Source organism: Podarcis erhardii (genome assembly GCF_964252035.2).
Source record: "Podarcis erhardii genome assembly, chromosome: 15".
NCBI lineage: Eukaryota > Metazoa > Chordata > Lepidosauria > Squamata > Lacertidae > Podarcis > Podarcis erhardii.
Genome location: NC_138505.1, coordinates 25,046,051 through 25,067,861, shown reverse-complemented (window position 1 = coordinate 25,067,861; position 21,811 = coordinate 25,046,051). Strand labels below are relative to the sequence as shown.

Sequence of the window (21,811 nt, the reverse complement as noted above, 5' to 3'; positions counted from 1 at the left end):
TTACTGGGAAAAGTGGGACACTACCACCAACCTCAGTTGCCGCTGCTGCCTCCTTACTTACAACCAGTGTGACCCAGCAAGACAGTTCCAATATCCAATAAAAGGAGGCGGAATGGAGCCTCTCTGCTAAAGAGCAGTCTACCTCTGAGTACAAGAGGCAGGAGACAGAGGGTTGTGGTCCCCAAGGCCTACCAGGAAGCATCTCCACAGTATCTGACTGTGGGCTAGAGCGGTCCAGAGGGTCTGATCCAGCAATGGTTTTATCTCAAGGGGCACCATTGAGACTCCCAGCCTCTCCCTCCCCCCCCCCTCTCTCTCTGTGTGCATGCGCAAATGAGTGTGGGGATGTGCCAAAGTGAGTCTTTGATCCAGGTGAAATAAAACCTAGTTTCACCCCCTGCTATTTGGGCCACACAAGTGCAAGCTGAATTTAGAAGAGGCAGGGAAACCAGAGACCAAATTGCAAACATGCGCTGGATTATGGAGAAAGCTAGAGAGCTCCAGAAAGACATCTACTTCTGCTTCATTGACTATGCAAAAGCCTTTGACTGTGTCGACCACAGCGAACTATGGCAAGTTCTTAAAGAAATGGGAGTGCCTGATCACCTCATCTGTCTCCTGAGAAATCTCTATGTGGGACAAGAAGCTACAGTTAGAGCTGGATATGGAACAAACTGATTGGTTCAGAATTGGGAAAGGAGTATGGCAAGGCTGTATATTGTCTCCCTGCTTATTTAACTTATATGCAGAATTCATCATGCGAAAGGCTGGGCTGGATGAAGACAGGAGTGCCTGGCGTGCTCTGGTCCATGGGGTCACTAAGAGTCGGACACGACTAAACGACTAAACAACAACAACTGATCCAGCGGGCTGTCTTGGGGGGGGAGCGCCTACTCTAAGTGGGCGTGCCCTCCGCAGGTGGTTTTCCCACGCCCATCCCTCCCCCTGCGTCAGAGCGCTCTATTCGAACCTAATCCGCGAGTTTGAATGAGTCACAGCGGAGGGGCGCGGCTGCGCGAGGAGGGGGGGTTGCCCAGAGCCGTCCAATGAGCGGCCGAGTTCTCTTCTTGTGAAAACCCGCGGCGGTGGGAGGGAGCACTTCATTCATTCAGCGGCCGGCTTCCGAAGGAGGCAAGGAGAGCGTGCGCCGGCAATACGAACTTAACTAACCAGCCAGCGGTCGGGGAAGGAAGGTGTTTGTAGGCTCCCATGACGTCCCTGCGGCCCCTCTTGGCCTCCCTGCTGGCCCTCGCCCTCACGCTGCCTCCGGGCGCCCTGGGCTCCTGGAACAAAGCCAACACCTTCTGCCACACGGTCGCCCCCGACGGCGACGGCCGCTCCCGGTTCCTGAGCTTCTTGTGGCGGCGCCCCGACGGGCTCCCGCCGGCGCTGGTCCAAAGCGCGTGGGACTCCCGGGGGCGCCTTCAGGGCTGCGCTTGGAGGGCGGAGCCATCCCTTACCAGCCGCTACGCAGAGCTGTGCGCGCCTCCTCCACCAACGGGGCCCGGGAGCCGTCGAAGGAGCGGCATCCTAGGGACCCCCCACGGCAGCGCTTTGATTCGCTCCTACTGGGGGCCGGAGCTGCAGCGACGGCTCACCGCCTTGGACGCGCAGAAAGACGCCTGCAGGGCACCTCCGGGGGAGGCCGGAGCTGGCCGTCGGGGGGTCTTGGAAGATCGGGGGCACAAGCGGGTCCGGAGGGGTTGGACGATGCCCGGGACGCTTTGGTGCGGAGCTGGCGACTCTGCAGGCAACTTCACCGAACTGGGTAAGGATAGTTGGAAGCGGGGCGGGGCGGCGGTGTTGTTCGTGTGATGGAAATGGGATGGATTCAGTTTTGGCTGGCGTCGGATGGGTGCAGGGGTGCCTAATTGAAAAAAAATATTGTGGGGTAAGCCCCACCCCGCATAATCGATCACATGACTCAGTGCGCGCACGCACAATTTGAATGGGAATGCCCATCAACTTTATCGGGGTCCGGCCCCCTTAAATATTTTATTGTGGGGGTCGAAGCTCCTCCAACTCCTAGGAATTGACTCCTTTGACCGCAAGAGCAGCTGATTTCAAAATGGTCCTGGAACGTGGAGTACTAAGAAAGAATTTCTGAGCATGTGCAGAGCGTTGTTCCAATCCTGCTGAGTCAGTGCCGCCAACCGGGAGATTTCTTTGGAAGAAGGAACAGGCGCTGTCTCTAGACAAAACAACTGTAGCTTTGAAGCTGGAAGGCTGATTCTGGAGGCTGATCAGTTATTGTGCTCATATCTTCTTCCTCTTCTTCTTTTAAAAGTCTATTCTATAATATGAAACTATTCTGTGCAGCTCATGTGGGATTGGGGGCATATGAGCAATTATTCAGGCACTAGGCAACTTTCATACAACGCACGACTGACTTGCGGAACTCACTGCCACTAGATGTGGCTGGTGTTGCATAAGTTTAGATGGCTTCGGAAAGGCTGGGCTGCAAAATTAGTTTTAGGACAGGCCCCTGCAGGTCATTAACTCTGACTCCCCCTACTATTGGCCTCCACCCTGTTTGTGGTGGCGCAGGAGGCCAATAGTAGGGGGAGCCAGAGTTAATGACCTGCAGGGCCAACTTAATTCTAGCTTTCTTCCTGCCCTCCTCCTCCTTGCTGAGCTCTAGGAGGGCAACATTGAGAGGAGGAAGGTGGCAGGCAGGGCCACCCCCTGGAACAGCTGAAAGTCCAAAGGCAGGCAGGTGGGGGGTGACGGGCCAGACTGATGGGGCAGTGCCCCATTTGCCCTAATGCACCTGCTATTCATCCAGTGTGGGGAGAAGCCAAAAATGGAATCTAGGAAGCTGCCTTATCTGGAGTAAGATTATACTGTACTAGACTAGACTAGACTAGCAGTAGCTCTTCCAGGTCTGTTTTCTCCCACTCCTATCTGAAGATACTGGGGATTGAACCTGTGGCCTTCAGCATGCAAAGCAGGGACTCTGCCACTGAGCCACCACAGATCTTCTCTTTTTTTTTTCCGACTCGACTTCCTAAAATCATGTTTATTACACTACAGTGAATTTCTGGGCAAGGACCAGATCTCACCCCCTTATGAAAGTGGCGTATGCACTCAGAGGTTTCCAAGAAGGGTAAAAACAAACTTATCACCTATCCACTTCAAGTGTGGAAACTGCTACTGGTGATTTGGTTGAAGTGCAATGCATGACTTAAGAAAAACTGGCAGATACACCTCTGTATTCTAGTCAGCTGCTTGGAACAAGAGCAGATACCCTCTTTTACAGTTAATAAATTTGATTTGTATGCCATCACAGCAGAACAGTGCCCTGACTACTCCCCCACCCCAAGTGATGTATACATTAGTTTGGGCTCAATATGAACTTACTTAAATCAATATTCATTGTACGCCAATGAATTGCCCATGTGTTACAGATCTTCTCTTGAGCCCCCTCCTCTGATGCACATCTGAGTTCATCCAGGACGTTGATTTCATTGCACCATCATGGCTGTCAGATTTTTGGGTACCAAAAGTTTATGTTAGTTTGGAACAGATAACAGCTATGTTGCCTAACGCCCGGTTTAGTTGACAATGCCTTTATTGCTCCATCACTTTTGATGTTTGCCGTCTGGGACTTGTTTGGGAAGAAGGGCTGGGTATACAGTAAATCAAATACATTTCATAAGGATCCTTTGGCAAAACCTCTTTCCACTGTCGAAAGAGCAGAACTGTTGCTTCTCATGTGCTGCAGTGCGCACACCCGAGACCACAAGGGGGCAGTGGTGGTATCGCAGTTTCTCCATTTTTTTAATTGCTGCTACTCTAGAGCCATGATTTGCCGGGGGGGGGGGGGGAGCATTACAAGTCTTGTTGGTGGTGGGCTGGGCAGCGGGTACCAGGAGGGAGGACAGTTCAAATGTCCTTGGGTTCATCAAACGAAGAATGCTCCCTCCCACCAAATTAAAAAATCCTGTTAATGGCACGGCACTGTATTCCGTTCAGCCCCAAATGCAGCAATAAAGTAAAGGTAAAGGAACCCCTGACCATTAGGTCCAGCCGTGACTGACTCTGGGGTTGTGGCGCTCATCTCGCTTTATTGGCTGAGGGAGCCGGCGTACAGAATCCAGGTCATGTGGCCAGCATGACTAAGCCGCTTCTGGCGAACCAGAGCAGCGCATGGAAACGCCGTTTACCTTCCCACCGGAGTGGTACCTATTTATCTACTTGCACTTTGACGTGCTTTCGAACTGCTAGGTTGGCAGGAGCAGGGACAGAGCAACGGGAGCTCACCCCGTCGCGGGGATTCGAACCGCCGACCTTCTGATCGGCAAGTCGTAGGCTCTGTGGTTTAACCCACAGCTCCACCCACATGCCTAAATGCATCAATAATGCACCCCAAATGCAGTACAGTATTTGTGAGCTGGAATACTGTGATTCCAGGCTTAGTGTCCAATGAATTTGTCTGCTGTCCTTTTCACCCTTCTATCTCCAGAATGATTTTTGCAGCCATGAAGACTAGAAACGTGCTTGTATTTGAGATTCTTGGTGCTCCAGTAAGATTAAAGATGACCTCCAGCATTTGGGAGCGGGGACAATCAGTTTAGGAACACAGTTCTCTGTATAGTATTGCAGCATCTTATTAAGCAAACCGGTATGATGTCATTTTGCAAGTGGGCAGCACAGACAGAACCAGATGGGAAAGAAGGTTCAATCAGCTGGGAGAAAACCCTCCAGGGGTAGTGTAGAGGGCTTCCGTGGTAGCTTTGTCAGTTTCCAATAGTTGCCAGTTAAGGTGTAAAAATCTTTGATGTGCCCAAGTACAATGGACTCCTTGCTCATTCGTGCCAACAAACAAGGGTTGTTTCCTGTCCAGATTAACTCCTTATTTTCCTCTTCTACTCTACCATCATGGGGCAATATATGGTTTACAAAATCACCAACTAAACATCGTGATTGCCTGGCTTTGCGGTTTTTCCGCACATTGTGATTTTTGCATAGCACAAACGCATACCACGATTCGTGATATATTGCCAGTTCAAAAAATATGAAACCAGTATCACAAGATGGACTTCAAACTGGTGTTGGATGATATTTTGCCCAGCCCTAGCCATGTAGCTGCTGCAGAAGTCACTGTTGCTTCAAGCACTGTGGCACCTACTCTGAGTAGACAAGCCCTTTACATTTGTGCTGTGGATGCACCCCTGATTGCTAGAGCAGCCTTTGACAATTGGGTGCCTTTGGGTGGACTACAACTCCCATGAGCCGCAGCCAACGGCAGCCCCGCTATCATATGGCTGGGGGTGGCACGGTCAGGAATCAGTGTTGCGAGCATCTTCTTCCCCCGGGCGTCTCCTTGCTCCTGTGGTCACTACACCCAGCCCTTACTCGGCCACAAGCTCTGGAGCTCTCACACCCTTCCTTAGCCTGATCTCAGCATTTTCTCTTGCAGGCGTCTTCCACGGCCCAGACGTGTGTTGTCGGGAGCATGACATGTGTGAAGCTCAAATCACTGCGCTGGGCTACAAATTCGGGATGCGCAACTTCCGCCTGCACACAATATCTCACTGCGAGTGTGATGAGAGGTGAGTATTGGGTGGCGCTGGTCTAGAGCATGGCTCTCGCTCAGTGCCGGATTTACGTATAAGCTGAACAAGCTGTAGTTTAAGACCCCACTCTCTTGGGGTGGGGGCCCCCAAAAAATTTAAAGGGGAAAAAACTGGATGTACATTTCCAAAATATAAGATAAACAACAAATAAAATAAAACCTACATACAGCATATGTGTTGCGTAGGCTCCTATGATGTAAGTAATGGGCCCCGCCTGCTAGCCTGCTCCCTAAAATATCACTGGTTTGCTCATTTCTATATATAGGGTGCCTGCATTCTGCATGGGTCGCGGATGGCGCTGTGGGTTGAACCACAGAGCCTAGGACTTGCCAATCAGAAGGTCGGCAGTTCGAATCCCCGCGACGGGGTGAGCTCCTGTTGCTTGGTCCTTGCTCCTGCCAACCTAGCAGTTTGAAAGCACATCAAAGTGCAAGTAGATAAATAGGTACTGCTCTGGCGGGAAGGTAAACGGTGTTTCCGTGCGCTGCTCTGGTTCATCATAAGGGGCTTAGTCATGCTGGCCACATGAGCTGGAAGCTGTACGCTGGCTCCCTCAGCCAATAAAGCGAGATGAGCGCCGCAACCCCAGAGTCGGCCACAACTGGACCTAACGGTCAGGGGTCCCTTTACCTTTACCTTTACATTCTGCATGGACTGGTTACATGGCAACATGTGCAAATGGCTTCAGATACCTATTAGGTCCATAAATTACCATATAGCGTATATTCAACACAAATACAGTGACAATTTGTTGTTGACAAAGGACTGCTGGACATATAAAGGGCCCGATTACCTTCAGTAGCTTAGGGTCTCGTCAAACCTAAATCCGGCCCTGCTCTCGCTTCGAATTCCAGAAGCCCCAAATCTTCAACCCTGCATGAGGTTTTTCTTTCTTTAGCTATTTTGCAGCATGCTCCAAAGGCCTTCAGTTCAGTCTCCAGCACAGACTGAAATGGAACTTGATTTATCAGCCCAGACAAGACCTCTCTGCTTGAGGCCTTTTAAAGTTGGGTTGGAGCAGGGAAATGAAAGACGAACTGGTCTAAGCCTCCATGACACACTGGGCAATAGATATAAGGCACAATATAGGTTTTAGGCTCTGGGGGAAACTTTGGAAAAGCGATTTGAAGTTTACAGCAGGTTATTCTTTGAAAGGAGAACTACCGTATTTTTTGCTCTATTGGACGCAGTTTTTCCCCTCCAAAATTGAGGGGAAATGTGTGTGCGTCCTATGGAGCGAATGCAGGCTTGTGCCATAGCCGCGCGCAACCCCTCCGGCAGGGAGAGGCTGCACGGGGCTATGGCTTCTTTAGCCCTGCACAGCGTCTCCCGGCAAGGAGAGGCTGCACGGAGCTAAAGGGGAAGCCAAAATAGTGAGCAGGATCCATCCTGCTCGCTGCCTTGCCTTCTTCCATAGCTGCGCGCAACCCCTCTGGCAGGGAAAGGTTGTGTGCAGCCTGTACGCTGCTCTTTGGGGCTGGGGGCGGGAATATTTTTTTTCTTGATTCCCCCCCCCCTAAAAACTGGGTGCACCCTATGGTCCGGTGCGCCCTATGGTGCGAAAAATACGGTACTTGAAAATGATTTACAGGTGGTATTTAACTCTGAGTAGGCTTGCTAAGACTGAATCAGGTAAGTGCTGGAGATGTAAAGAGGATGAGGGTACGTTTTTTCATATGTGGTGGACCTGTAAAAGGACAAGAGTATTGGGAAATAATCCATAATGAATTGGAAAAAAAACTTTAGAAGTACTTTTCCAAACAAAAAAACCCAGAGTCCTTTTTGTTGGGGATAATTCAGACTGAAATTCCCAGGTGTCAAAAAAGGTTATGTATGCTACTACAGTGGTACCTCGGGTTACATACGCTTCAGGTTACAGACTCCGCTAACCCAGAAATAATACCTCGGGTTAAGAACTATGCTTCAGGATGAGAACAGAAATTGTGCTACGGCGGCAGCGGGAGGCCCCATTAGCTAAAGTGGTGCTTCAGGTTAAGAACAATTTCAAGTTAAGAACAGACCTCCGGAACGAATTAAGTACTTAACCCGAGGTACCACTGTACTGCGACCCGTTTTTTGTTAGCCCCCAAATGGAAAACGAGTGAGGTCCCAACCAAAGAAAAATGGCAATTTAAGTTGACAGAATATGTGCAGCTTGCAGACATAATATATAGAATGAGAGAACAAGAAGAAAATATGTTTAGAGAAGATTGGAAAACGTTTATTGAATATATGGGAGGAAACTGTGTACACCTGAAAATGCTAGCAGCATTAAGATAAATTCAATAGTGTGAATACGTTTTGATGGATGCAATAATGGAATACTAAATGTTAGTTTTTGTAAAGTTTGCAGGGGTTTATGTTATGCAAAATGAACCATGGAAAGAGAAGAAGGAAAGTCATTGATATTTTAAGGATGTTTAAATGAGTATTTTAAATTGTAAAATAGAATATACACACACACACACACACACACACACACACACACACCGTACTTTCCCGTATATAAGACTATATTTTTTCCTAAATTTTTGAAGTTTAAAATAAGGGGTTGTCTTATACACGGATAGCGCATTTTCTTAATTTTTTAGTTCCCCGAAAATAGGGGGTGTCTTATACATGGGGGTGTTGTATACACAAAAAATATGGTATATTCATCATCCCTTTCTCGCAGTGGCCAGCCAGATGCATGTTGGGAAACCCTCAAGCAAGACTTCTGCACATGACCTCCCTCCCCTCCTGCGGTTTCTAGCATTCAGAAGCCTTACTGCCTCTGAATGAGGAGGAAGCGCACAGAATGATTGTGAATGGTTCGATACATATTCTGCTCCAGCAGAGTTTCCCAGCTGGGTGAATAGCTGGTCCATTAGGCTGAAGGGGGTGCTGCCCCATCAAACTGTGCCCTCGGCAAGCCCCCTTCTGACCTCGAACCAGTCCAGGGGGCAGCTTTGCCTATCGGCTTCCTCCTGCATCTCTTCAGCACCGCGCAGACTCTGTATGGAGGAGGACGGGGCAAAACTAGTATGAATTTGCTCTGCCTTCCTTTGGCTCTGGCGCCCCCTACTGCTGGACTCCCTGCCTTCTGCCCAATGGGCATAAGCCTCCAAGGGTTACCACTTCATATTGTTTTTAAACACATATTCTGTAAATAAATAAAAAAAGCCATATGTGGAATGTGATCAATAAAATATCAGTAATAATAACACAGTGGAAGCTTTGAAGTTGTCCTGTGTGACAGGCTAGCCTGCCCAGAAGGGACTTGGGGAGGGCTAAGGAGGGACCCACATCCCTGTCTCTCTCCCATGCCAGTTGCCCTGTATTAACCAGCACTGATGGTCGCTCCGCTTCCATTGACAGGTTCAAGCAGTGCCTGTTGGATCAAAACGACACCATCTCCAACCTCGTGGGCATCAGCTTCTTCAACCTGCTGGAGGTTCCCTGCTTTGTCCTGGAGAACTCTGAGCAATGCCTGGAATGGCATTGGTGGGGAGGGTGAGTGTTGGGGTGTCTCTGGTCTTCCCTGGCTGTAGGGGGCTTGCTTTCCCTCTAGGTGGCGCTCATCTTATTTTACCCTGTGCACTGAACAGGGTAATTATATATATCTATAACTTTGTATTTATATCCTTTTTACTTTTTATCTATCTATCTATTTACAGTGGTACCTTGGTTCTCAAACTCAATCTGTTCCGGAAGTCCATTCCAGAACCAAAGCGTTCCAAAACCAAGGCACGCTTTCCCATAGAAAGTAATGCAAAATGAATTAATCCGTTCCAGACTTTTTAAAAACAACCCCTAAAACAGCAATTTAACATGAATTTTACTGTCTAACGAAACCACTGATACATAAAATGAAAGCAATAATCAATGTACTATACAGTGGTACCTCGGGTTACATATGCTTCAGGTTACATACGCTTCAGGTTACAGACTCCGCTAACCCAGAAATAGTGCTTCAGGTTAAGAACTTTGCTTCAGGATGAGAACAGAAATTGTGCTCTGGCGGCGCGGCAGCAGCAGGAGGCCCCATTAGCTAAAGTGGTGCTTCAGGTTAAGAACAGTTTCAGGTTAAGTACGGACTTCCGGAACGAATTAAGTACTTAACCCGAGGTACCACTGTACTATATTTTTTTCCCCCTTACCTGCACTGATGATAGTCATTGTTTGGATGGGGGGCTTTTATCCATTTCCGCAGTCACACAATCAATCCGTAGCTGAACTGGGTTCCACATAGTCACAAAAACAAATTAACCAAAAAACCCTCAAAAACAAAAACACCAAATAAATAGCAAAAACAAAAGCGCCAAACTTAATCCATTCCGGAAGTCAGTTTGATTTCCGAAATGTTCAAAAACCAAGGTGCAGCTTCTGATTGGTGCAGGTGCCCCAGAAACAATAGCTAACCAGCCACACCAGACGTTCGGCTTCCGAAAAACACTTTCTTCTGGGTTTTCAGCATTTGAGAACCAAGGCGTTTGAGAACCAAGGTGCCACTGTATCTGGTTTTTCAGATCAAAATTTCACAGTCACATATCCAACATAAAAAAAAGATTCCAAGGAATCTCTTGAACTTCCCTCCTCACCTTTGTGGGTCCTGTTGTTAATTATTTCCTTCTGCATCTTTTATGAAAATCCAAATCTTTTCCCTCTCCATTGTGTCCAAAATTCACCATTAAACTACAAGTGATATTCCAGTCCTACTAACAATTTTAACTCTTTACAATGGTCTTCAAGATAAGTTAAAAATTTCCCCCATTCCTTAATAATACAATTTGGTCTTCCTGATTTCTGATTCTTCCGGTCATTTTAGCCATTTTGGCATAATCCATCAACCTGATCTGCCATTCTTCTCTGGTAGGGAATTTATCTTCTTTTTAGCTTTCAATAACGAATATATTTTCAAAAATGCCTGAAGCAGTGTATTATTTAAAAGGCCAGTTGCTGGCTTGGATTCACAGGCATCATTGGTGTCAGAAGTGGGATTAAATGTCAAGACATCACTCCTTGTCTTAATTCCTCCTCCTCCTCCACATTGCCTTTCCAGGTGCAAGGAGTATGGCCTGAAGCCATTGGCTCGCTTGGTGGAGCAGAGCCACTACCATGCCGCCTTGCCATACGTCGAGAGCTCCAGCCCTGCCACGCCTCCACCCGCATCCAGAAGGCATTGGGGCAGGGGCAGGAAGCATGGCTGGAAGAAGAACCGGAAACACCGGAAACATCCAGAACAGGAGGCCTCGGAAAGCCTGCATCTGCACCCGGAACACCCAGGCGCCTCTGGTTCTGTGACTCAGCCAATCCTGAGCTCCAAGCCAGATAGGATCGCACACTTCCCAGTACGCACCAGCCCGGGAGCGGTCTCCGTGAACAAGGAGAGAGTGCCTTTGCCACCCACCCTCAGGACTAAGTCAAAACCAGACTTGTTCAGGTCAGGAGGCGTTCACACGACGGCACGTTCAGATGTGCAGCAAACTGGTGCAATCGGCGCAAGGCTACCCAACGAGGCAGGGCAGGAAGCAGTGTCGTCGTCTAACGCCAGCAAACACAACCGCACTCGTAAACTGGGTAAACTAGGTGAGTAAATGGCTGGGGGGGGGCTGTGTCTGTGCTTTCTGGTGGGGGGTGGTTTTTAGGAGGTCCCCTAATGTAGAAGTATTTGGGAATGGGGTGGGGAGCAAGAGAGCAGATTGTGAGAGAGTCCCCCCCCCCCCTCACCCGACTGTGTTAGAATATGAATGGTCTTCTATTCCCCTCCCCCCCAAAAAAAATTTTTATTACATTTTCTCTTTTACATTTTGGAGCATCCATTTAAACAACTTTAAAATATCAATAACTTCCTTGCTTCTGTTTCCATGGTTCATTTTGCATAACATAAATCCTTGCATATTTTATATAAACCAAACCATTCCATATTCCATTATTACATCTATCAAAACTTATTTACACTGTTGAATTTAACCTCAATGCTGCAAGAGATTCAGATGTCTTCTAAAGGTTGTCTAGTTACTTCACACCTTGGCTTGCGTAACTCCATACCCTCCAGTATTTCTCCGATGAAATAGGGATGGAGGAGCTGGTGGAAGTCCAAAAATTGGAAATTTGAGAACATGGTGTTGACTAATTTGTAAAAGAAAATTTAATAAAAATCTAATTTAAAAAATAAAATAAAATAGGGACATCCTAAGGAAATGCGAGACATTCCGGGATCAAATCAGAAACCGGGACGGTTTCTGTAAATCCGGGACTGTCCCTGGAAAATAGAGGGCACTTGGAGGGTCTGTAGTGGCTTGACTACTACCTCTGGGATTGTGGGCTCCTCCTGGTTTTAACTGCTTCCCGCTTTCCTCACCAGGCCGGTCACGGAGCTGCAGCTGCTACCGACGCCTGGACCAGTGCCCGTACAGGATCGGGCCCAACGAGGTCAAATACCAGCTGCACAATGTGGACTCCCGCACCCTCTTCCACTGCAACTGCACCCGCAGGTAAGTGCAGGTGTTTTCATCCCCCGCCCCATCCAAATTGCACCATCCCTGGGGCTGAGCAGCTGAACCGATGGGGAGGAAACTGCTGGGAAGGAAGCCCCATAGCCTGTAGACTTGGAGGAGGCGGGTTCTTTTTTTTTAAAAAAAAAATATTTATTCAAAATTTTAAAGGTTACAAAAAGAAAAAAGGAGAAAAAAGAAAAATAAAGAAGACAAAAAAAAATCATTTAAAAAAGATAAAAAAGAACAAATCAAACCTTTACATATTTTTCTTTCTTTAACTTATTTCCTTGACCTCCTCACACCTCCCGTTTTTGTATTCTAATTCAAATTGTTAATTCAGCAAATCCTTCCAACCTTGTTTTTATCTTAATAATTTGTTTTAAAATAGTGTAATTTTACATTCTCTCTTTCATCAATTCATTTTTACTTAATCCTTTATGTCATTTCTGCCAAAACCACATAATTTTCATTTTCAAACATCTTTCTAACAAAATCCTTAATTTTACAATATTTTTTTAAAAACCGCTTTTACTTTATCCAATCTTGACTCTCATCCAAGCCTAAATATCTATACTTATTCTTAAAACGTTTCCCTAAGGTCGAAAAAAGATTCCATTCCACGAATTTCCCAACTCTCATTAAAAAAACAAAAAACAAATTATATTATATACACACACCCATTTCAACCCGATTCTTGGGGCGTTTTCAACTGATGGTGGTCCAGCCTTCCTTGGAGAACGTCCAGCGAGGGAGACTATCAGGTGGCAGAGGAACCAAACCCCATGGCAGGTTGCCAGGAACGAATAAGACCAGTGCCGGATTTACGTATACGCTAAACAAGCTATAGCTTAGGGCCCCACTCTCTTGGGGGCCCCCAAAAAAATTAAAGGGAAAAAACCCTGGATGTACATTTCCAAAATAGAAGATAAAAAAACAAATCAAATAAAACCTACAACAGCAACAGTGTTCTGTGTTGTGTAGGCTCCTGTGATGTAAGTAATGGGCCCCGCCTGCTAGCCTGCTCCCTAAAAATATCACTGGTTTGCTCTTTTCTATATATAATAATTATTTCACTATTAATATACTTCTTAATTGTATTTCAGTTCAACAGTTACTTTGATAAAATTTTGTTATGTGCAAATGGCTTCAGATACCTATTAGGTCCATAAATTACCATATAGCATATATTTAACACAAAAAATAGAGACAATTTGTTGTTGACAAAGGACAGATGGACATATAAAGGGCCCCATTACCTTCAGTAGTTTAGGGCCTCATCAAACCTAATCCCGGCCCTGGATAAGACAAGGAAAAATCCTTACCATCTGCTTTTTATTTTTTTATTTTTTTATAAAGATATTTATTAGAGTTTCCAATTTAGTACAAAAAAAAGACAACAAAAAACAAATACTACTCAAAGAATAACAAAAGTACAAAAATACACAATTAAAACAAAACAAAACAAATATAGTTCCCGTTACTTATTTCCATTACCTTATCTCCCGGACCTCCTCTCACCTCCCCCTTTTGTATTCCAGTTAAAATTCTTAATTCAGCAAATCCTTATTGTAACTTATTATAACTTATTTTAACTTGTTACTCCATTTTTACATTACAGCTGGTAACCACTTAATTTCTGTCCAACAACTTTCTAACATTCATTAATTTTACAATATTTCTGCAAATAATCTTTGAATTTCCTCCAGTCCTCTTCCGCCGACTCTTTCCCCTGGTCTCGAATTCTGCCAGTCCCATATAGTCAATCATCTTCATCTGTCATTCTTCCAGAGTGGGTAGATCTTGTGTCTTCCAATATTTTGCAATCAATATTCTTGCTGCTGTTGTTGCATACATAAAAAGGTTCTATCCTTCTTTGGCACCAATTGGTCGATCATGCCAGGAGAAAGGCCTCTGGTTTCTTCAAGAACGTGTACTTAAGTACTTTTTTCAATTCATTATATATCATTTCCCAGAAGGCCTTAATCTTTGGGCACGTCCACCAAAGGTGAAATAATGTACCTTCAGTCTCTTTACACTTCCAACATTTGTTGTCAGACAAATGATAGATTTTTGAAAGCTTGACTAGAGTTATGTACCACCTATAAATCATTTTCATAATATTCTCTCTTAAGGCATTGCATGCCGTGAATTTCAAACCAGTGGTCCAGTGGTCCAGTGCTTTTTAATTCAATATTAACAGACAGAGGCTTGGGAATGCAGCCTCTTGCAATACAGTGGTACCTCGGGTTACAGACTATTCAGGTTAGACTCCACTAACCCGGAAATAGTACCTCAGGTTAAGAACTTTGCTTCAGTTTGAGAACAGAAATCATGATCCGGCAGCGTGGCAGCAGCAGGAGGCCCCATTAGCTAAAGTGGTACCTCAGGTTAAGAACAGTTTCAGGTTAAGAACGGACCTCCGGAACGAATTAAGTTCTTAACCTGAGGTACCACTGTAATGGTGTTAGCCTGAGTGACTCTCCACCCCCTTTTTCTCCTCATTCGTCATCTCTTCTACGGGTGGCACTGAGGGCCCTCTGCCTCTCAGCCCTCTGCTCTCCTACTTTCAAAGCTTGCCGGGTTCTGGGAGAGGGGGCTTTTGAATGCTTTCTAAAGACACTGTGTCCGTCAGCTGTCTCCCTTCTGGTGCTTCTTCTCCCTCCTCCTCTCCCATTATTCCCCAGCTTTCCCCTTCGTCTTCCTCTGAGCTGTGATCTCCCTCAAAGCCCTGTTGTAATTCTGAACTGTCTTCATCTTCTCTGGAAGGAACAAAACAAATTCCTTCCAGTAGCACCTCTGGAAGGGTCATGCTGGGCAGGAAGTCTCCTTTCCCCTTCTGCCCAGTCCCTGACACAGATCTTCTGCCACAGATCTTCTGCCCCTGAAAATAAAGTAGATGCTTCTGGAAAGGAAGAGCTAGATTAAATAGGAAGCTGCCCTATTCCAAGCCAGACCATTGGTCCAGCTAGTTCAGTATAGTCTACACCAGCGGTTCTCAACCTGTGGGTCTCCAGATGTTGTTGGACTACAACTCCCATCATCCCTGAGCTCTGGCCTTGCTAGCTAAGGGTGATGGGAGTTGTAGTTCAACAACATCTGGGGACCCACAGGTTGAGAAGGGCTGGCCTACACTGACCACCAGCAGCAGCAGCTCTCCAGGGTTTCAGGCAGACATACCTGAAGACGCTGGCCCTTGAACCCAGGACAACCTGCATGCAAGGAAGGCAGACTGCCACGGGGCTAAATCCTTTCCCTCGGCTTCCTGACGGGAGGGGTAGTGTGGGCTGGAGGTCTCTGGTTTCTAAGCCTCTTTCTCCTTGCAGGCTGGCCCGGTTCCTCCGGAGGACAAAGGGTCCCAACGAGGTGGAAGAGGAGGTTCTCTCTGGCTACGTCTCCTCCTCATGTTTCGTCCTGCAGAGGCCTCCAGGTTGCATGGAAGGAGAGGGCAAGCAATCCAAGTGAGTGGCCTGTTCGTTGGGCGGCGGTTGGGTAAAAGGTGGGCTTGGGCTTCTGGGAGGGAGGGAGGCTGGAGGCAGGGCCAACACGAGGCTTGTTGCTTCCCTAAGAGGCTACAGCAGCTAGATGGGAAGGGTGTCCCTGACCGGCCCTTATGGTTGTACAGTCGTACCTTGGAAGTCAAACAGAATCCGTTCCGGAAGTCAATTCAACTTCCAAAACGTTCAGAAACCAAGGCATGGCTTCCGACTGGCTGCAGGTTTGGGTTCCAAGTTGTTTGAGTACCAAGGCATTTGAGAACCAAGGTAGTCGTTGATGTACAGTATTTTTCGCTCTATAAGACGCACCTAGTTTTTGGAAGAGGAAAACAAGAAAAATTATATTCTGAATCCCAGAAGCCAAGACAGCCAGCGGGATCGCAGCGCTGCGATCCTGCTGGCTGTCTTGGCTTCAGCGACAGCAACGCGAAGCCTCCGGAGCACAACAGGAGCTCCCGCTGCGCTATGGAGGCTTCGCGTTGCTTTCACTTAAGCCATAGAGCCTGCATTCGCTCCATAAGGCGCACACACATTTCCCCTTACTTTTTAGGAGGGGGAAAGTGCGTCTTATAGAGCGAAAAATACAGTAATTGAGGAAATTATGACTTTGCTGAAACGGCCTAGCAAAAGTCTGTGTGGCAGAGGTGAGATTCAAACCAGGGTCCTTCCCATTCCCATTCCTAGCAGCAGACCCGTTCTTAAGCTTGTTTTTATCCAAAACCCTTGGCAAAAAAACCCCACAATAGAATTCCCCGCCCCGTTTCCCCGGAGGCAGGGAGGGCTAACCTGTTCCTATTTCTTTGCCCTCTTGCAGTTGCATTGATGTGGATAGAGCCGTCCTGGCCCCTGCACGGCACCTCACCAATCGGCTGGCACGGACGCACAGGGGCTCCCGCCTGAAGGTGAAGCGCCAGGAGTGGGCGCCCCCCAGCCAGCCTCTCCGACTGTTCGATAAATGCATGCAGCTGCTGTGAAGGCGCCCAGCAGACCCGGCCCCATTGAGCCGCAGGCAGTCTTTTTCCTTTGGACACTGATGGGGTGGGGGGAAAGACCCCAGAGTGGGTTGCAGCCGAGCTTGGCCCCCATGAAGTGGACTGCCCTGCCTTGACCGTGGGGCTGCCTCTACTTCCGCTGATGTCACTGAGGATATGATGCCCCCCGGCCGTGCTGAGCGCAGCAGGGGAAAGGGCTTCCCTCCAGAGGCTGAGAAATCAGTGCTTGCCAGTGCTCACCATCAGCACAACTTTGTGCAGAAGAGGCCAAGAAATGGCCTTGTGGGGGGGGGTGGCGGCGTAAAAGGGCTCTCTTTGCGGAGGGTGGGTTTGTCTTGACCTGAGAACAGACTCTGCTCATCTTCAGCAAACAAATCGCTTCCAACCCCTTTGAGGACCCACGGGGGGGGGGGACACATTGGATTACGTGGCATGGAATGGAAGTGGGAGGGGAAAGGACCTCTGGTTCCCCCCCGCCAAGGAGAAATGAGCCCCTCCTGCTCTTTAATGCTCTTCCTGCTCCCTTTCCCTTAATGGTGTATTTATTAAGAAAGCTCTTGCTGTGTGTTTTGTAGGATGTTGTCGACTTGCAGCTGGACGCACCCCAAAGTCTGCACCCTTGCTTATAATTTATTGGGAGGGGGGTTGGTTCTTGCTGCCGCTACTGTAAATAGTGTACTAATGAATAAAAGTGCTTTTTCTGTATGCCTGGGTTCTGTTTAGCAAGGGGAAAGATGCCCGAATGCTGAGGGGGAGAGGTGTGAACACAAATCCTATCCCACGTTGGCGGGGTTCTTTGCCACTGCCAGGGAGAGAGAGACACAAATGCAGTCATCCGTAAGTTGGTTTGTAGATGATTTTTATTATTATTATTATTGGAAAGGAGGCGGAAGGGAAAAGTGAGGTAGGACAGATTGCATCAACTCTGAACTCGTCCCAGCGAAGGTCATGGATCTGTCTCGGGGGAGGCCAGCCCCCCCACCCTCCCCTTTCCCCAACCCCCCCAGGCAGCTTTCATCATTTCTGGTTCCAAGGCACCTTGGTCACGTTGCCCCGACAACCTAGCCACACCTACTGCCCCCTCGCACACACACACGTTTCTTTTTCGGCTTCCTGGGTCAGAGTTCTCTTTCTCCCCCCCCCCCACCTTGTAAGGCAATGGAACCCAAACTCTCCCCCCTGTACCTCCACGATCTCAACTGGGTTGCATCTACCTCCTTCCCTCCAGCAAGAACCTTCTGCCATTTGCAGTTCTCCCCCTGTTCCTCAGGGCCCCCCCCAAGCCTTGCAGGGGGAGGATACCAGCTGGGCCCTAACCGGACCTGAAGCACCAGCTTCCTCCTTCCTACCTGGGGCCCAACACCTGTCTCCAAGAACTCTGAATCCCCATCCCCATCATATTGCACATTCCGTATTTCACCTCTTATGGTCTCAGCAACTTCCTGCAAGCAGGCTGGTCCTGGTCCTGCAGCAGCCATTGAGTTCAGCCAAGCAGAGCTTTTGCAACCGATAGCAAAAGTGTGTCTTTTGCCAAGCTTCTGGCATGCGCTCCTCTTTCTGCAGCTGCCCATTCCGCTGTACTGATCAATTGTCCTCCCGTCGGATTGCAAGTAGCAGGCTTTCCTCTTCCTCTTCCTCCACCACCATCGTGCCTCAGGACAAGAACAGAGATGGCGCTAGGAGAGGCGGGTGGAGCTCCATCGCAACACCAAACTGGATGTTCAATGGGGAAGGGAGTTCTCATCAAAGGATGGGTCCCCCCCCAAACAAGGAGTGGGGAGTTTCTATGGCTGAAAAGGCTGAGGGGGCTGAGGGCTTTTCGCTTGCGATGTTCAGCCCCCTACGCAAAGGGAGGGAGGAAGTTGATTGTCAAGCATACTCGAGTCGGGAGACGGGGCCTGACAAGTGGCAGCCCCCATCCCCAGGTCTTTGTGTCACACACCGGGAGAGAGAAAGACACACACGGAGCAGAAAACTGGCAGGTAAAGGACACAGATAACACTGCAAGCTCACTACACGGGATGGTTGGACAGTGGGCTCATGGCGGCCGGCTGCATCCCCCTCAGTGTCCTGCCTCACGGCTGTGGTGGTTTGGACCCTGGTGGTCTGGGGATAACCCCTCCTTTGGGGAGGTGCTGAAGAGGTTGGCCAGGGCCACGGTCGGACTAGTGGGACTCATCTTGCGGGGAGGCAGGCCCTGGTCGGCACTCTCTCGCCGGGGGCCCATGACTTGATCAATGGTTTCCAGGCGCATGGCTGGCAGCAGTCCCAGGTTGCGGGGGTCTGTGCGGGACAGGGGGTTCTCATCAAAGCGCCAGGGGTTCTGGAGGCGAGGGCCGGCGAGGCTCTCTGCATTCTGGGCAGGCTCTCGCGACTTGGAGCGTTGGCGGGGGCTGTCCTTGGAGAACTGGATGCTGGGGATGTCGCTCTTGAGGATGCTGCTGCCCCGGCGGCCCTGGGGTGAGGGGCTGCGGCTGGCCGCATGGTCCCGGCTCGACGAGCGCAGGATGAGTCCATGGAACTTGGCCAAACTGGGGCTGCGGCTGCGGTGACCCTTCATCTTCCCGGGGCTGGGGCTGCGGGATTTGGGGCCCAGCAGAACCAGCGTGCTGTCGTCCTCCTCTTCTGAGGTGCTGCTGGAGCTGTCGGTGGGGCTGGTGACTTGCTCCAAGGTGGGCAGTGAAATCTGTGTGCAGGGAGACGGAGAGAGGAGAGTCAAGATTGACTTGGGAAGGCAGGGCCCAGCTGCTCCCCACTACCTGATAAATTTGGGACTGGACGGGTTGAGAGGAGGGATAGGGGAAGAATTTCAAGTCTATCTAATTTGCACCTAGCGAAGCAAGAAGCAAATCAAAACACAGCCAACCTTCACAATCTGCTCTTCTCCAGATTTTGCAATGTAAGGTGTACAGAAAAAAAGGCATTTAATAGTGTAAAGTGTGCATAGAAAAATGCATTATGAAGTTTGCAAAATGAAGCAAGCCATCTCAAAGTTTTTAAGCTTGGTTTACTAAACACCAGCAAAAGCACACATACTGAATTAGGTCACTCCACAGGGCAATAAATGCAAATTACCCTGTGCAAGAAGTTTCCAGTTCATAATTTCCTGGAACATAGGAAACCTGCCTCAAAGCAAGTCAGACCCCGGGCCCAGCCAGCTCTGCACAGGAGCCAATTCCTAGGGGCCAAGGTCCCTTCAGCTGCCCCACCCCCCCAAATAAAATGTTTCAACTGCCAGGCCCCCTTCTCAAGTTGATGAGCATTGCTATTCAAATGGTTTGGTGGGGGGGGCACGTCTTGTTATTGATTATAAGGGGTAAAGGTGGCACTGTGGTCTAAACCACTAAGCCTCTTGGGCTTGCTGTTCAGAAGGTCAGCGGTTCAAATCCCCGCAACAGGGTGAGCTCCCGCTGCTCTGTCCAGCTCCTGCCAAGCTAGCAGTTCAAAAGCACACCAGTGCAAGTAGATAAACAGATACCACTGCAGCAGGAAGGTAACCAGTATTTCCATGCACTCTGGTTTCTGTCATGGTGTCCCGTTGCGCCAGAAGCTGTTTAATCATGCTGGCCACATGACCCGGAAAGCTGTCTGTGGACAAACGCCGGGTCCCTCGGCCTGGAAGCGAGAGGAGCACCGCAACCCCATAGTCACCTTTACTTTATATGGGGGGGTTTACCTGAGCCCACCAACATTTTATTCAAGTAGGCACCCCTACAGCTTGGTATTGTCCACACAATGACTCACAGTCGCTCTCCAGGATTTCTGACAGGGGTCTCTCCCAGTCCTACCTGGAGATGTCAGGGATCGAACCTGTGACCTTCTGCATGCAAAGCAAATGTTCTACCTACTGAGCTAGAGCACTTCCCCCCCCCCCAACTCGCACTGCTGCTTAATGTCAAATAAGCATCCCTCTTGCACATCTGTCTCTGTGCTTACCTGGAAGGGCTCTGTCACACCCACCAAACAGCTGTAGCTGTTGCTGTAGTAACCCAGGATATAGTCGCCCTTCCCTTTGGGTAGAGACTCCTCTGGAAACAGTAACTAAATATTTGGGAAGAGAAAACAGGACAGCTATAAGGGTGGTCAAGAGCAGCAAAATGCCAAACTAAACAGCAGAGAGCCAGTGGTGGTGGTGTCTAATGCAATAATAAATATACACTTTGCATGTGCCATACAAACTCTAAATCACGGTTTCCCAAACTTGGGTCTCCAGATTTTTTTTGACTACAACTCCCATCATCCCTAGCTAGCAGGACCAGTGGTCAAGGATGATGGGAACTGTGGTCCAAAAAGAAGCTGGAGGCCTAAGTTTCAGAAACCCTGCTCTAAATGATAACATAGGTATAAGTAAGAATATCATACAGTGGTACCTTGGTTCTCAAACGGCAAAAACCCAGAAGTAAGTGTTCCGGTTTTCAAATGATGCTATTGTTTCTGGGGTACTTGCACCAATCAGAAGCTGCACCTTGGTTTTCGAACATTTCGGAGGTAAAACCGACTTCCTGAACGGATTAAGTTTGGCGCTTTTGTTTTTGCTATTTATTTTGCGTTTTTGTTTCTGAGCCTTTTTCGGTTTATTTGTTTTTGTGACTTTGTGCAACCCAGTTCAGCTACTGATTGTGTGACTGCGGAAATGGATAAAAGCCCCCATCCAAACAATGACTATCATCAGTGCAGGTAAGAAAAAAAGTAATTTTTTATCCTCTACAACACTGTCTTATTTATTTTATAGTACACAGTGCGTTGATTATTGCTTCCATTTTATGGATCAATTATAGTAAAATTGATGTTAAATTGCTGTGTTAGGGGTTGTTGTTAAAAGTCTGGAACAGATTCATCCATTTTGCATTTCTTTCTATGGGAAAGAGTGCCTTGGTTTTGGAACGCTTTGGTTTTAGAACGGAATTCCAGAATGGATTAAGTTTGAGAACCAAGGTACACTATAATCCAACACATCCTATTATGCAGCACTTTAAATACATACTCCCACGATATTATAATGCAAAATTGTTTACTGTTTACCCCCCCCCAAAAAAATCATATTCCCATACCTGGTAAACGTTGCTTTCGGCGTCTTCCTGCTTTGCCCAGACATAGGCAACATAGTCTTTCAAGTGTCGGAAGCCCACCTGAGAGAGGGGAGAGAGGGAGGGGTCCAGAAAATCATCACCAGGGCTTGTGCATCCTCTCCCCCACCAAAAGAAACTCCTGACAGCCCTCCTATTATTGTGTCTTCCACCACAGGATCGCTCAGCAGGTTAGAGTAT

General features: G+C 48.2%; 2 protein-coding genes across 4 annotated transcripts in view; one reads left to right on the top strand and one right to left on the bottom strand.

The window, feature by feature from the left end:
• Positions 1-1,098: 1,098 nt before the first annotated feature.
• On the top strand, positions 1,099-17,249 carry PLA2G3 (phospholipase A2 group III). The gene is made up of 7 exons (XM_081841919.1): positions 1,099-1,768; positions 5,423-5,555; positions 8,937-9,071; positions 10,621-11,147; positions 11,926-12,055; positions 15,382-15,516; positions 16,367-17,249. The coding sequence occupies exons 1-7, from the start codon at positions 1,210-1,212 to the stop codon at positions 16,524-16,526; spliced, it is 1,779 nt and encodes a 592-aa protein (XP_081698045.1). The 5' UTR covers positions 1,099-1,209; the 3' UTR covers positions 16,527-17,249.
• A 297-nt stretch (positions 17,250-17,546) lies between these two features.
• Positions 17,547-21,811, bottom strand: part of INPP5J (inositol polyphosphate-5-phosphatase J) — a gene marked incomplete at its 5' end in the record, with an annotated part of 39,604 nt that continues 35,339 nt past the window's right edge. For 2 of the 3 annotated variants that reach the window (XM_081841777.1, XM_081841776.1), the window contains 3 exons: positions 17,548-19,230; positions 20,481-20,585; positions 21,596-21,673. In XM_081841777.1, the coding sequence (XP_081697903.1) occupies positions 18,607-19,230; positions 20,481-20,585; positions 21,596-21,673 (807 nt within the window). In that variant the 3' untranslated portion in view covers positions 17,548-18,606. Of the gene's footprint in view, positions 19,231-20,480; positions 20,586-21,595; positions 21,674-21,811 lie in introns of all 3 variants that reach the window. The other variant, XM_081841775.1, reaches the window with a different exon arrangement.